The 15258-nt window shown below is 51.1% G+C and overlaps 6 protein-coding genes across 6 annotated transcripts; 5 read left to right on the top strand and 1 right to left on the bottom strand.

Annotated features, from left to right (window-relative positions):
- Positions 1-765: 765 nt before the first annotated feature.
- BROUX77_007801 (uncharacterized protein) lies at positions 766-2484 on the top strand (the record flags this gene model as incomplete). The annotated part of the gene is made up of 6 exons (XM_073752935.1): positions 766-909; positions 969-1026; positions 1085-1218; positions 1278-1385; positions 1459-1928; positions 2004-2484. The coding sequence occupies 6 exons, from the start codon at positions 766-768 to the stop codon at positions 2482-2484; spliced, it is 1395 nt and encodes a 464-aa protein (XP_073602094.1).
- Positions 2485-4080: 1596 nt separating this feature from the next.
- BROUX77_007800 (uncharacterized protein) lies at positions 4081-5254 on the top strand (the record flags this gene model as incomplete). The annotated part of the gene is made up of 4 exons (XM_073752934.1): positions 4081-4247; positions 4364-4476; positions 4540-5033; positions 5117-5254. The coding sequence occupies 4 exons, from the start codon at positions 4081-4083 to the stop codon at positions 5252-5254; spliced, it is 912 nt and encodes a 303-aa protein (XP_073602093.1).
- A 781-nt stretch (positions 5255-6035) lies between these two features.
- Positions 6036-6814, top strand: BROUX77_007799 (uncharacterized protein; the record flags this gene model as incomplete). Its single annotated transcript, XM_073752933.1, has 4 exons — positions 6036-6146; positions 6214-6218; positions 6283-6362; positions 6456-6814. The coding sequence occupies 4 exons, from the start codon at positions 6036-6038 to the stop codon at positions 6812-6814; spliced, it is 555 nt and encodes a 184-aa protein (XP_073602092.1).
- A 304-nt stretch (positions 6815-7118) lies between these two features.
- Positions 7119-8313, top strand: BROUX77_007798 (uncharacterized protein; the record flags this gene model as incomplete). Its single annotated transcript, XM_073752932.1, has 2 exons — positions 7119-8182; positions 8256-8313. The coding sequence occupies 2 exons, from the start codon at positions 7119-7121 to the stop codon at positions 8311-8313; spliced, it is 1122 nt and encodes a 373-aa protein (XP_073602091.1).
- A 1092-nt stretch (positions 8314-9405) lies between these two features.
- On the bottom strand, positions 9406-11267 carry BROUX77_007797 (uncharacterized protein; the record flags this gene model as incomplete). Its single annotated transcript, XM_073752931.1, has 5 exons — positions 9406-9453; positions 9568-9926; positions 10041-10390; positions 11085-11095; positions 11157-11267. The coding sequence occupies 5 exons, from the start codon at positions 11265-11267 to the stop codon at positions 9406-9408; spliced, it is 879 nt and encodes a 292-aa protein (XP_073602090.1).
- Positions 11268-12384: 1117 nt separating this feature from the next.
- BROUX77_007796 (uncharacterized protein) lies at positions 12385-13365 on the top strand (the record flags this gene model as incomplete). The annotated part of the gene is made up of 1 exon (XM_073752930.1): positions 12385-13365. The coding sequence occupies one exon, from the start codon at positions 12385-12387 to the stop codon at positions 13363-13365; it is 981 nt and encodes a 326-aa protein (XP_073602089.1).
- Positions 13366-15258: the final 1893 nt, after the last annotated feature.

Below are 15258 nucleotides of genomic sequence, written 5' to 3'. Positions count from 1 at the left end.
CTGGGCTTAAGCGAGTTGGGAGTCTGTTGGCCCTGATAGACTGGCAGGCCCATCTATTTGTTCTTTTACGTCTATTTTGTCCTAGACTTTGACTGAAGAAATCAGACTGCCGCAGCACTTTCGTAGCGCTGCTGCCAAAAAAAGACTTCTGGATGAGACATCCCATCCCGTCAGCCCAGCTTCTGCTACGCAGACCATCCGTCCCGTCCTGCATTGGGCTTAGCATTTTGGGTACATTGGCCCTCCCACACTTCCAACAGTCAACAGTCCCAAGCATATATGTATGTATATGTACCTCCAGGGTGTTTTTCATGTCACAGGGGACACATGTATGTTTGTATGTACACTAGTTCTTGTATCTAGGCCCTGTGACACAGCACGCCAAGGCGACCTCGACCTTCTCTAGGTCTAGCACTTTAGAATGGGGAAGTTTTCTTTGAGAACAAAGACATGCCAAAAAAGGAAACAGACTGAGCCCCCTTCTGTCTGCTGGCCCGAGGCGTCTTTGACTTCATGAATGGCGGGCTTTCTGCAGGTCGGGCTAAACAGTCGGACGGACTGGCACTGGATCACCGACGTGGTATAATTTACTACGTGATGGGCCCATGTTCTTTCATTCTCCCCTCTTGTTCTTCTTTTCTTTTCCCTCTTCTATCCCGTCTGCCCTCTTGTAGTTGCTTGGTATTTTTTCCTTTTATTTCTTTTTATGCTGCAGGCGTCTGCGTTTTAAGATCCTAATATTGCCATAACAAGAGGACATCGAAAATGAGACTCCTCTCACTGATTCTCGCCGTGGCCATCACCGCAGTCTCCGCCCAGCGGAATAGCGGAGCGAGTACCACGGCCACGGCTTTGGCCTCGGGTACAGACTCTGAAACTGCTGCAACCCACACTGTTCTTGTCGGAGAGGTTTGTTGAGATCTGAACTGTCCTATATGTTGACCATGGCTAACTTTCTTTGGCCACAGAACGGCTCTCACGTCATGAGCCCAAACGTCACTTACGCAAAGGTTGGGGACTATGTTAGTAAGTAACTCTGACTCCTAACTCTCCGAGTTTCCATGTCCTGTATTAACTTGGTCAGGATGGCTTTTTTCTCCCCAGGTTCATTCAGTCATCAGAGGCGCCGAGACTCAAGCCTGTATCCCGTATGAACTGGCCAACGTGGGTGCGACCGGATTCTACAGTGGTGTACAATATGTAACGGACACGAGCAGTGTAAGTAGAGAACTCCGTCTTTTACAGCCAGCGCCTAGTCCTAACAAACAAACCTGCAGCCACCTGCGTACCAGATTCAAATCAATGACACTACAGAGCCCATCTTTTACTATTGCGGTGCTGTCAACTCCTGTAAAGGTTTCCACATGGTTGGAGTCATCAACCCGGTATGTATCTAAAAGCATTTACAATCTGTTGTAATCTAAGCTCCACTTGCTAACAGTTTGTTATCCCTTGTAGAATACTTCCGCTGGTTGGACATTTGACCACTACTATGGGCTTGCCGAAACCGCGCCCTACGAACTTCTTCCCGGCGAGGATTGGCCCTCCGAGTCTACTGCGACTGTATCGGACACGACCCCCTCGGCGACTTCATCATCGGCGCCAGCTTCATCGTCCTCTGACTCCTCATCTTCATCTTCTAGTTCTAGTCTATCACCTGGTGCTATTGCAGGCATCTCTATTGGCTCTATAGCAGTTCTCATCGGCGCCATTCTAGCATACTTCTGCGGCCGTCGCCGTGGTGAAGCCAACCAGACACGACTCTGGCCATGGGGGGCATCGCAGAACACTCAGCGCGTGTCAGCGGTCCCTTCGTCAGATGTCACCGACCTCAAGTCCTTTTCTCCATTGGTTGCTCACAGCGTTAGTCCGCCTATATCGCCCGGACACATGGACCCGCAGGCACTTGGCAATGAAACGGTATATTAGTAAGTGGCCTCTTCCTTCTCTGGGCTGTCTGTCCTTGGTGAACAACTGCTTACAAGGTGTATCTTCATCCGCAGCAACAGCGACCCCTACCATCCACCCAATGGCGGGATCTGGACTGGGTCTCAACAGTACTCACAAATTCCCATGCAAGGACATACCTATCCGTACGCGCAACAGGCCTACCCAATACAGCATCAAATACATCACCAGCACCAGCATAGCATATCCTCACAGATACTTCCGGTCCCCCAGATTGTAGCACCGTCAGAGCTGGCAAACACGTCGCCGTCGGAGCTTTCAGGGACGCCGCAAATACAAGTCACAGCGCCATCGCCAGGTGGAGCAGGAGATGAAGTTACGGCTACAACCACTGTAGCTACGTTAAATCAAGGTGGCACACAACACGACGACGGCACTGCTATGGCCGAATCTCCTACAATTAGCTCAGCACTGCCTGAGTATTCAACGCAAAACCAAGGTGGCAGCAACCCCAAGGACCAGAGGTTCTCGTTTGCTCCGGGTGGGGAGTCGGAGTACCGGCCTTTGAAGAAATAGTAGCGGGAGTGGTGTAGAGAGTGTTGATTTGATTAGAGATTGTTCAAAGGGCCTTATGGGCTAGTTTTGATTAGTTTTAACTAGTTAGTTCTTAACGCAACATACATTTACATGACAATCTCTTCTAAGGTGTTCAAGTGGTGTAATCCCGAGAACTGTTGGTCTATGTGGCTTGCGGCAGTTCATCTGTGAAGTCTGTAGCCAGCTGGCGGAGAGCTATCACGGCGTTTGTGGCACCTGGCAATAGCCGCCGGCTTCAACATGTCACAAATCTGTTGACTTCATCCAAGCACTCCGATGTCAGCGCCAATATTAACCGACCGAAAACCACGCAGCCGCAGCATTACAGACATTGACTATTCATGGCTTATTGGTCATGCCTTGGCTACTGGGGTGTAAAGTGCCCGCTTCAGGCTGAGCGAAAGTACCGCCTTGAAAGTATCGCTTTATACAAGCTTAGCTGTACAAGTACATGCACTCACAAGTCAGAGCTCCCACTGAAGCTTACTACTTTAGGTGTTCAATAGAGCTAGGGATAAACAGGCCGTCGACGTGGACTCCTGGACGCCGCTGAGCTAAGCTGTGCAGGGCAAAGTTAGACGAATCAAAGAAGAAACAAAGCCAATGCCTGCGAAGGCTAGTAGCAATCAAGTTGCCACAAGCAATGTTTATTCTTGCAGGGCTTTTCTTTTTCTTTGGCATTGTGTCACTGTGCAGTTAGCTTTCTCGCTTAGGCCCGGCAGACGACCCAGTCCTTGTTTTGCGTCGCCATCAGTAGCGAGAATACAGGCGGGCACAAGCCTGGCGCCCACTGAAAGCAGCGTGTCCTCGGTGAAAGAGGCCTGTAAAGACCGCTGATCGCCACCAAAGCCACGGCCTCTTGCTTTGCCACCCACTGAAAATAACACCCTGTCTTTGACGACGCACTGAAGCCCGCTCTCGGCTGAGGCCACTGTATCATCACAAACTCACTTGGGGTCAAAGCCCACGGGTCCCTTTATTTGCGGCATTCCATGAACTCTGGGCGATGGCCGGATTTTGGGATTTCGGGGTCCTTTTTGTTTTCTTTTGTAGGCTCGACGAGGTCAGGAAAATAAAGAATCCAATCTCATCACGAGCAATCTCCCATTTTCTGCGTATTTTTATGTCTTTTTTGGGCTCTTTGTTAAGCCCACTGGCTGCAACCCCGCGAACAAGGCCCGCCAGAGGCCTAAACGAAAAACCCAGGAAGTACCAAAAAGAAAAGACATCCAAAAAGAAATCCCAGCAACAACAGACATCGTGTCCTTCTTTCATTGCAAGCCTTCCCTGCTCTCCCTCCCAATTCCCAACTTGTCCAGCTCCATCTGCCATTTCTTGTGGCTTTAGTCTTTTTTTTCTTTTTTCTTTTTTTCCTTGTTCCAGCTATTGCATTTTTTGGTTCTTTTTCATTTGTCTCTGTCCTCTCTCGACAACCTTACAAAATCGCCATACGCCCTCTTTCTTGACTGTCTCTTCCTGCTTTCAAGGCCGATCCCGATCCTGTCCACGTCACATCTGCACCCGACGAAGCCTCCCCGATATCCCCTCGCTCTTACACATATCCAGTCATAAGCCATGGCTCAACATCGCGGCGGCACCATCGGCGCAGGCTATGGCATCGCCCCTCCTGCCCCGTCATTTGGCGCCATGCCTTCGGAACCCGAAGGCCCGCTAGAATCGGTGCGCAAGATCACCAACAAGATCGAAGATGTTCTGGACTCTTTCAGTGAGCCCATCAAGCCGTATGTTTGTGTCTCGTTGGGCCCGGGCTTGCCAGCTGTTTGCTGCTCTTGTGCTCTGCAGCTGTGTTCCTGGCCTCACCTCATGCTCCCCCACGCTAACAGGTCTTCCCCATCAGCTTCCTGCCTGCCATTGGCCGTTTCTTGATTGTCGTGACCTTCTTCGAGGACTCCCTACGCATCATGACCCAATGGAGCGACCAGGTGCTCTACCTACATGATTTCCGCGGAAGTATGTAACCTCCCCATCGCCACTCGTAGCTGGCCGTTTCTAACAGCCCATCTCCACCTCTAGTTCCGTTCCTCCTCACCTACATGTTCCTCTCGATCAATGTCATCGCCATGGTCACTTGCTCCGCCCTCGTCATTATTCGGAAATACTCCGACTACGCCGTCTTTGGTCTGATGGGCGTTGTTGTGACCCAGGCTCTCGGCTACGGTCTCATCTTCGACATCAACTTCTTCCTGCGCAACCTGTCCGTTATTGGCGGTCTCCTGATGGTACTTTCCGACTCGTGGGTGCGCAAGACCAAGGCCTTTGCCGGCTTGCCCACTCTTGATGAAAAGGACCGCAAGATGTACTTCCAGCTGGCTGGCCGCGTGCTGCTCATCTTCCTCTTTGTTGGCTTCATGATGGCTGGTGAATGGTCGCTGTGGCGCGTGATGGTCTCTGTTATCGGTGCCGTGGCCTGTGTCATGGTTGTCGTCGGCTTCAAGGCCAAGTTCAGTGCCACACTGCTGGTTGTCATTCTCAGCGTCTTCAACCTCCTAGTCAACAACTTCTGGACGGTAAGAATCTTCCTTTTGCCCAAGAAAATCAAATGCGTCCCAATATCCATACTAACTTGCTGTCTTTCTCTTCCCGTCTATAGCTCCAGGACCACCACCCCCACAAGGACTTTGCCAAATACGACTTCTTCCAGATTCTATCAATTGTCGGTGGCCTTCTGCTGCTCGTCAACAGTGGCCCTGGTCAATTCAGTATCGACGAGAAGAAGAAGGTGTACTAAGCACTAGTTGGTAGTTCCGTAGTTGGTGTCTCTACTTGTACGCTCTCCCAAAGAACGACATCGGTTTTCTTTCAAGACTCTGTCTCTGGATAGACAGATAGGCTATGATGGGATACTATTATACTCGGGCATATACAAACTCACTCGATGAAGTGACGAATTGTTTTGTTTTTTCTTTCATTCTTACTTGTCCTTCATACACTCTGGTTGAATTGGCGTTATTAGGATCAAAGGGGGGGAGCTTCTGGGACCGCCACTAACAAGCACCAGGGCTCTGTGGCCTTTAGCTCTCTGCTCGGCGCCTACATTTGCCCCCCTCGACGTATACTTGCAACTCTCGTGTACGTAGTTATTGCTCCCAGATCGTGCTTTTCTGAAGCCTGATCTGTGCTGACGCGGGGCGAGGGGAAGCTGTCTACACTGCTTTCCGCTCTCTTCATTGTACTGTTTTTACCACTGCTACCGCAGGTCAAGTTTGTTTTTTTACATTAGATATTCCTTCCTGGTTTGTTTTGTTGTCTAGGCATTCTGTTTTTGTTATGTGCCTCCAAACATTGCGCAGTTACATCAATATGTGAGCTCACAACACGCAACTGACACCTTTTTTTCCCAAACAAGTACAGGGCTTACGTGTTAGGGTTGTACGGCTTAGCGCAGTCCACAATATAACACTGACTAGCAACAAACCTGATGGCTCATCTAGATAACTGTTTGAAGAATCTTCCCAACTTCAAGCTACTCGATCAAACCTTTTCCAAGGAATAAGACGCATCTGAAAAAAATGGCCGCGACTGAAAACACCCGCGAAGCTCCAGACGCTGCCATTAGAGCAGAGGCCTACGAAGAGATGCTCTCCCAGAATGCAGGCATGATGGATGGGTGCCGAAACTGGGTATGTATGCCCCGATCTGCTTGGCTGTAAACACGAATGGCAGACATGCTAACTTGCTGTGTACTAGGTTTGGTAAGATGCTTTGTCTACAATGGCAATTCAACGCCGTTCCATATTCTCTAACATGCATCACCAGCAATCTCGCCAATGCCTCCAGCATGCTCTGGCAGGCATACCAAAAGGCGCCATACACCCGGGACGGCGTGAACTGGGCTGGTAAGTTTCACAGCACACGCCGGAAGCCCTGGTTTCTCTCGGCTTTCTCAATTCGCGCCCGCTAACCGTTTCTGCCGCCCTGCCCTATGCCAGGCTTCTACGTCATCGACCCTGTCGCCCCCCCAGGCACACAGCTGATCCTCGGGCCGTTCCAGGGCAAGCCGGCCTGCCAGACAATTGCGTTTGGCCGCGGCGTGTGCGGCACTGTTGCCGTGGAACAAGAAATGCGCAACGTGCCCGACGTCCTAGATGTCAAGAACCATATTGCCTGCGATCCCAATACGCTCAGTGAAATCGTGGTGCCCATCATGGTCACCCAGAGGGACGGCTCGAAGAGGCTGGTTGGCGTGATTGATATCGATAGCAAGAAGCTGGCTTGCTTTGGCGCGGTGGATGAGAAGTATCTGCCTAAGCTTGCGCAGCAGCTGGCTGAGGGCTGTGACTGGCCATGAGACATGACGAACATAGGTCGGTAACCCTTGTAGACCTGATACGAAACCAAATGTAAATATATAGTTAACTAACCCTTGAACAATGTGGATTGCCGAACAACCCTACTTGACAAATAATTTGAGTGGACCGTGGCCCGTCAAACTGCACTTTAAACCCACAACCAACAACACCCTGCCGTTGACGTTAAACCTTCATTCTTCTTGCTTCCCCAGCGTGAAGACCCTTTCCCGTCTCCCGTCAACACGCCCATCTAGAAATGCCATGAACGCCACTTGCCGCTCCAGCGCTATGCGCGCCTCACCAATGCTCTTCTCTCCGCGGTTCTCTGCCACCTGCGCCTACTCGCCGCTCCGAACACCGCTGTCCCCACTGACCACACTCCGCTTCGCCAGCTCTTCTCCGCGCGCCCGAGCAGCTGCCGTCAGCCGCACGGCGCCCATTGACACTGCCGTGGCCAAGGTGCTGGCGTACCCCGAGTCCCGCGTCAACCCACCGCTGACCACGCTGCCGCCGAAGCTCTCGCTGCCAGACAAGAGCTCCGCCTCGTCTAAGGCTAGCTACTACATGGGCATGGCCAAGGGATACTTGGCTTTCTACAAAACAGGCCTCAAGAGCGTCTTTGCTGCCAAAAACACGCTCAAGAACCAGAGGGCTGTAGCGGCCGCCGCCAATGCGCCCATGGCTTCCATCCGCGCCGTCCTCGACCAGTTCCACGCCACCGGCACCCTGCCGCAGACCGTCTCGCGCGCTGACTGGTTGTTCCAGCGGCGCGTACGCCATGACACCCTGCGCATCCCGCTCTTTGGCCTAATCCTGCTCGTGTGCGGCGAGCTGACGCCGCTGATCGCCCTGTACATCCAGGGAATTATGCCGTACACGTGCCGGCTGCCCGCCCAGCTGCACAAGGACATGGCGGCCGTTGAGACGCGGCGCAGCGCGTCCTTTGCCCGGCTGGCCCCCGCGTTGCCCGCCGGTCTACAGGGGGCTGACGGTACCTACGTCCCCGCTGGCGCGCGCGCCCTTGCCCGGCGCCATGTGCTGTGCAGCCTACACCTGATGCCGGCCCTGCTTGACCGCGTGGCTGGCGACCTGCTGGCGCCGCTGTACTGGCGCGCCAAGGCGGTCCCGCGGCTGCGGTTCCTGGCCGTCGACGACGCGCTGCTGCGCCGCGATGGCGCGACTGAGAGCCTAGCGGAGCAGGAGCTGAAGCTGGCATGCGTCGAGCGCGGGTTGATGGTCACGGATGTTCCGGTGCATGCGATGCGCGAGCAGCTACGGCGTTGGCTGACGCTGGCGAAGACCACAGGCCCGGAACAAGGGCGCGCGGATGAGGCGCAGAAACGCATTGTGACGCTGTTGACGACAAGGTAAGTCTGGCTGTAGTTCGATGTGTAGTGGCCAAGGGGACGCGAAGCGCACTGCTAACAATGGGTTGTCTAGGCCGGATAAATGGAACGGAATGTCGCCGGGGTTCGCTGTGCCTGACGAAAGCTTGTGAGGAGATATCCACTGAGCAGGAAGTTGGTCTCCATGGCCTGCGATAAGCGGCGGATATCATGCTATCCTTCTTTAAGCTACGCTCACGATGCTATACGGACATTTGCCGACATATGGATGACAGGTGGTGGGTGTCGCTAGAAGCCCAATTTACAAACAAATAGTCATATTCATAGTGGAATTCAGCTCCCCAGAGAAAGAAATAAAACAAACCAAGTCACGAGCAGAAAGGGAAAAGACAAAATGGGGCGAGAGGAAATGGAGATATCCAAACATCTGCTAGAACCCAGTGAGGAACAGTTTCACCAAAAAAAAAAAAACCCCTACCGAACAGCACAGGAATAAAGCAAGTACGCAGTGATACGATTCTCGTGATGCAATTCAAAGCAGGAAAACAATAACTCCAGACAATGTTAAACAGGATTACCAAGAAATAAAAGGGAATGAAAAGATTATATAGCAAAACAAAAGAGGAAGATGGAAAAATGAAACAAGACAAAGCCTCCGAGGAAACAAAAAAAATAAAACAAAGTCACCGATTCTTTGGGGGTCTCGCGAGCTTGTTATTCTGAAGAGGCCCAAAAACAGAAAAGAAGAAAACCCCCGGTTCTTGGAGCCCTTCGTTCCCCTCCCCCAAGACCAAGACAACAAAAGGTTTCCGAGAGTCGAGAAGACCCAGAGTGCGATGAGTGCAAGTAAGATGTAAAAGGGCGTCCTGCAAGGACCAAATACGGGATGGAGCAGACAAAGTAAGAAGAAAGAGACAATAGAATGTAAAATATCAAGAGAAACACGACATAGAAACGGTGGTGGCTACTGCTTGGTGGTTCAAGGGCGCTCTTGTCCAACGTTCCAAGGGGCGGTACAATAATACAATGTAGTTCGGCAATGAGTGCATCGCCTCCTCCTTTAATTGAAATTGATGGCCCAGGGGTGGAAGGGACATGTCGCCTTTTTTTCGGTCCCAGATCAAGCATGGATAGAGGGGATGGGAGTAAAAAAACAAAGCATCCCTTGACTACCGGAATTAATGGCAGGGAAAGGTCCGGGCCAGAGTGGCAGCGACAGGAGGAGAGGGGCAATTAGGCACTTCTTATTCGTCGTCGGGAGCGGTAAAGAGACTGATGCGCATGCGGTGGCTCTGTCGGCGAGGGTTAGACGAAAAGTTTTAGCAGAGTTGGTCCTGGACAAGGCGCATGCATCAATCACATGCCTGGGTCCATGGTGTGGCCCAAGAAGGCAGCAGGCAACTTACGAATGGTAGTTTGGGAATGATGACGCAGAGCACGGCGACAAAGTTGATGACAAAGTAGAGCAAGTCGTAGTGCGTATAGTGCGTGCTCAATAGAAACAGAGCAATGGGCGTGCTGAGCAGGAACTTCTTCGCAGGGGTATATTGCGCTCCGTCGTCAATCTGCTCCCACATGTTCAGGTTGTCGAAGGCGCCGCCGTTGAACTCGAACGGCGTGCCACGGACATGGTGGAACATGATGTACGAACTGAGCATGTAGGTGATGTTGGTCAGAGTCCACGAGACCTCGGAGGTCATGCCGGGCAGGATGTTGAAGAAGAGCTTGGTGCAGGCGATGAGCACAAAATGGATGGTCCAGGCACCTAGAGTTGGAGGGGGATGATGGTTAGCTTTGACGCTCAAAGATGTAAATACAAGGGCAGCAGCGCCAACATAAAAGCATCCAACAACCGCCCGCAATCAGCCCGAGAACTCACCCTTGGCATTCACCCAGTTGGCGTTGAGATTCGGCAAGACGGCCTGGTCGCTGATTTGCTCCAGCGTCTCTGGAGGCTCGTGATACACCTGCAGAATGCTACTGCTTCGCCGCCTCCGCACACTGTCGCTGGAGTTGTGGTCAGGCATGGTCTTGAGATACGTGCCGCTGGAAGAACGGCTGCCGGGAGCTGTGGCGGGTTTGGGAGCACTCTCGTCGTAGGCGACGGTGCGCTGAATAAGAATTGGAGACGACAGTTTGGCGGTGTTGCGGGAGCAGATGGGGGAAGAATGGTCGGTCGGGAAGCGGTTTGTGGCAGCGAGTAGGCAAAAGGCGTGATAGGAGAGAGGGCTGCAGTTGAAGAGAGACGGGGAATTTGATTGAATAGGCGTCGGCACAGAAAGCTTATCTGATGGCGTTTAGGACGGAAGGCTGTTGACTCGGGTTCGTCAGTTGATCGAGAGGGGCACCAGGAATACGTTGGTGAAAGCGGAAGCGAGAAGAAAAAAAAGAAAGGCCAGTCGATCAGGCGTGTGTGTTGCGCTGGCTTAAAGTAGCGAAGCGATGGATAAGTCCAGCTCCTAAAATATACAGAGAAGAGAGAAAGCGAGAGATGGAAGGGAAAGCCAGACACCGAAGAAGACGGCCGTGGAGCGACAAGGATAACCGCTGCTAGCGAGAAAAAAAAGGATATTTATTGGAGGCTCCAGAACACAAAAGCCCAGGACGAGACGATGATGGCGAAAGAAAAGAGCAAGAGTCACGAGACGACAGAAAAAAAGACTTTTCAAAAGTCGAGTTACCCGCGATGCGATGAAAAAAAAAAAAAGAAGAAGGCAAAATGGCAGCTTTTACACTCAGGAAAAGAAGCTTCAGGGCCGTACAGTGCGTTACAGTGTACGTCATCCTAGCCGCTATCCGCCAGCTTGACGTGCTGTAATCGGTGCTGCTGCAGTTTTGCACCGACGAAGCTAGAGCCACAGCACCTACAGCACAGCACAGAGCCTAAAACTGCCCACTAAGCAGGACCCCTTGCCCCCCATACTGTTTGCGGCACTGTACAGATACAGCAGTCTTCTACGGCACCATTCACCCCCCCACAGCAGAGCCCACCCACCATTTGTGCGGTAGAGCCCACTACTTCCACGGGCACAGCCTTAATGTTGTCACCCATGTTTCGCGGGTGATCCACAAGCGGGTTTGAAGCCCGCGCTTGGCATGCGGCCATTGAAGAGCGCCCACAGCACCACATCACGAGTTCATGGTTCACATGTCCTGACTGTCATAGTAGCTCTCTAGCGCGTTTCGCTCCTCTTAAGCCCTCGGCCCGTCTTGTCCACTGCGGTCAGTGCCCCACGCGTCCACACGACTCACCCATACTTCCCCTCTTTACTGCCCGCTGTAGACACAAACATGCAAACGCTGCTACTGCGCAGCGAGAGGCCGGCCCGCCTTGTAGCTCCTGTGCCTCCTGGCCCAAGGCCCAAGTACCGACGGAAACCTGCATGACTTGACCCCCTTTGCAGAAGACTAAACGACTAGCCTGAGCCACGCCCACGCCCACGCCCACGCCACGCAGACAATGGTAATACTCCGACCCATTTGTGCTTCTGCCAGCTGCCAACTCTGGTCTTGCTAGCTGCCACAAGCAACGACCCCACAGTTCCCCAGTATTACGCCCACTCTCATTGGAGAACCCCGTTGCGGCTCTCTGTACAACCCGAATTGTGTTGTATTACAAAGAAAACCACCAACATTTGCGTCCCACTTACATCCGCCCGGTTTTGGGTTTCTGTAGCTAACTCTAGAGTAAGATAGTAGCCGTTAGCTTTAGCCTGTAACAGCCAGTTAGAATTGGGCTTGGGCATACAATGTGGAAAAGTCCCCTCTTCTCTGGACGCATCGTGACTACCCCAACTAATACAAACATGTTCCTGCTTTACCCTCCCGAGCGATGCCAAACGCGGCGTCACGGTTCGATTCGGCGTGCAAACTTGCCCTCTTCAATGACAAAGCAGACCCTCTATATTCCCTACTTCTCTTGCTGTTACTGGATGGCCGCAGTAATCATGAGCCAACTTAACAGGTAGAAATTTGCAGACAACTACACTTGGAGATGGCACCAACCATATACAGTTAAGCGGAACTTCTTTCTCATGTGTGCTCGCATAGCAGCCATAAAATTCTTCTTCTCGTCCTCGACACAAGAATTGGAAACTTGTCTTCTCATCACCTCTTCTTTTTATGTGGCCATAGTCTCACATGCTACCATCTCCCCTCCTCTTGAAGCTGCAAGTACCCAATTGTTCTTGTACGATTTATCAACAGCAGGAGAACACAACACAATGTCGCCACACGTGAAAATTTATATACCGCCCTCTCAAACCTTGTTTGCCTTGGACCTAGCCCTCAATGTCTCGAATATCCAACTTATCCAACGTATCATAACCGAGGAAGACTCCCACATCAACCCCTCCAGCTCCAAGGTCGAAGAGCCCAAAGTCCCTCATCCGCCATCGGGTACGAAACTTACCACACATTCACCGTCTACTAATCCAGTTTCAGCGGACGAAAATCTATACGTTTCAAGAACCGGCAGACTTCTCCGGTTACCTCACTTCCGCATAGAGAATGGTAGTTGGGAATGTCTTGTGGGCCTCTGGATGCGAGATCTTATCAGCCTCAACAACCATGTCCGTAACCACTGGACTAATGAACTGGTTACCAATGCTGGACTATACCAAATCAACTACTTATCCGGGTTATCGAACAAGAAACGAAAGCTGGCTATGACGGCATTGCACTCTCGACGCCTCAGAGGAAGGATTTCCCGAGTCATGAAAAAGATTAAAAATGACACTCTTGACTCCTCGAAAGATTTCACAGTCAAGGCTCTACCGGTAGTCGTCAACGGCACGTCACAATGGCCACAAGCGTCGCCTCGGAAAAATCATATTCTACCCTACACTCGCCCCAGGAAGCAGCCGCATGTGCCAACAAGTAGACCATCGCATGAGGCCCTAAAACTTGCGGACTCTCGCCGCCAAGTATCTCCTGAACTTGAAGTCTCTACAAGTTCTTTCTTTGTAGCCAGCCACGTTACAAACTCTGTGAAATCGCCTGTTTTATATTCATCCACCGACTCGTCCTCTTCTTGCTCCCGGTCGTACAGCCGAATTTCGACAGGGCACAGCACAACGTCTCATGAGGACGATGATGGTCAGCCAGACATTTCAGGACTGCCCGGCCAAAATTTGTTCCAGACACACCAGATGGCCCTTGCCATACGTCCATTGCCCTCCCGCAATAACAGCGCAAAGACATGATATCACTCTACAGCGGCCTTGATCTAGTTATCCCGCCTCTAGTCACCAGTGTATGATAAGAAACCATGTCCCATTGCCACGTCGATTCCAAAAGCATGCGACAAGTCATATACTACATAAAATATAGGAATGACAAAACGACTTGCAGTCATAAAGCCGATTATCAGGCTACGAAAAACGCATGAATATTTGCGACACAATATTTCATGGTCAGGTCGGCGTGAAAGAAACGCCAGGAAACTTATGCTACTTGCATGGTTTTCAAAGCCTTCAACTTGGAGAGCATTGCATGTGTATGGGAGAGACATGCAAGCAACATGCGGCAGAGCCGAAAAGGAAAAAGGAAACGGGAAGATGGAAAATGGAAAATGGATCTATGCTTTCGCTGCAGTACCAGTGTTTCTTCAACGTGCTGGCAGTTCATCTTTGGTTTTCTGACAACAGATTGGTCCCATGCAAGAGCCTAGTTAGTTATATTAACCCTAAATCAAATTGTCAGGGACACCGTTACAAACAAAAGAATGAACAAACGTGACGATGATGCCAAGATGATATCAACCCATTGTCAAGTGACCTGGGAGAAGCACATAGAATGTAACAATAGTTAGTTAGCACACTGACAGATGCATGTGTATTTGTGCCAGGAGAGAAGGGCATGATCTGATGTAGATATGTATAACTGACTAACTACTAATTAGCCAGGAAGTGCATATGTACTGGCATCGAGGAAAGAAGGGGTGTTGAGCTCAGGATCCCCTTCCTTTCTCACAGTTTGTCTGACTTGCCCAAAGCCAGGAATGGGGCAATGCTACGTTTATTTTGATTCATCTGAAAGATTTGTGACAGGGAGAGACGGAACAGGAAGTGGGATAGAAAACAGAAGAACGAGATATGAGTAGTTATTCCCAGGTAGAAGCAACTATAGAAGAAGCCAGAACACAAGCAGGGCGCACAGGGTTAAAAAAGGGGATCTACATACAGATAGTCTTGTAGAGAGTGTCACAAGGTTCCCGATGCAACAAAGCTAACGGACAAGGGAGAGAGGAACACGACATTGGCTGGCAGAAAAACAAAAAAACAAGAGACTGAAAGGCAATACAGGTAGAAGCTACGGGGGAGGGGTCTGGAACAAGGAATGGGACGACTTTGCTTTGCGTGTATTTCTTTCCTTTTTTTTTTTTTTTTTTTTTTTTTTCGTTTTTTTCTTGGGCCAGTGGTGAGATGAGGGTCAAGATTAGATGTAGGTAGACCATGGGCGGATGTGAGACTTTCCATCTTTTTGCAGAAAATCAGGAGAGGACTTGACACATGGCTGACACGAAGGGAGACACAGGGGATTTTCATTCAGCAAAGGGAAGATGGTTGATATATACCGTCAAGTATAGAGCACAAGTGGCGGTGGTCCAAAGTAGGAGTGGCGCGGGTCATACGAGGGAGGTTGAGATGAGGAGACTGTGGGATAGAGTGGGATGGTGGTACTATGGTATAGCCAAGGACAGACGCCATCGGCCAAGGCGAGATGGCAGCTGTAACTAATACATGGTTGGTTGCATGTATGCATGTATGTCGACCAAGTGCAAGTACTGGTTGGGTTGTGCTTGTGCAGACAAAAGGTGTACAAGTACTGCATACTCTGATATGGGGCCTCTCGGTTCTCTTATCTACGGCTCTGTTGCACGCCACGGTCGGACTGGGAGTTACACGTTAACATCAGAGGCTGCGATCGTCGCGGTAGGCGAGATGAGAAAGTCGATATGATCGGCTTCTTTTGTGCCCTGCGCTGGAAGCCAGATGACCCTGGATTTTCAGCAGTACAGAACCAGAGGGCTAAGATGGAAAGGGAAAGGGAAAGGGAAAGACGATGTGATGTGGTGATGTTCAGCTTTGGACAAG

The sequence above is a fragment of the Berkeleyomyces rouxiae genome, assembly GCF_048999995.1.
Source record: "Berkeleyomyces rouxiae strain 22BRR77 chromosome Unknown BrBRR77_ptg000012l, whole genome shotgun sequence".
In the NCBI taxonomy this organism is placed as follows: Eukaryota; Fungi; Ascomycota; class Sordariomycetes; order Microascales; family Ceratocystidaceae; genus Berkeleyomyces; species Berkeleyomyces rouxiae.
The sequence above is the reverse complement of the archived record's forward strand: the minus strand, read 5'-3'. Positions and strand labels throughout refer to the sequence as shown.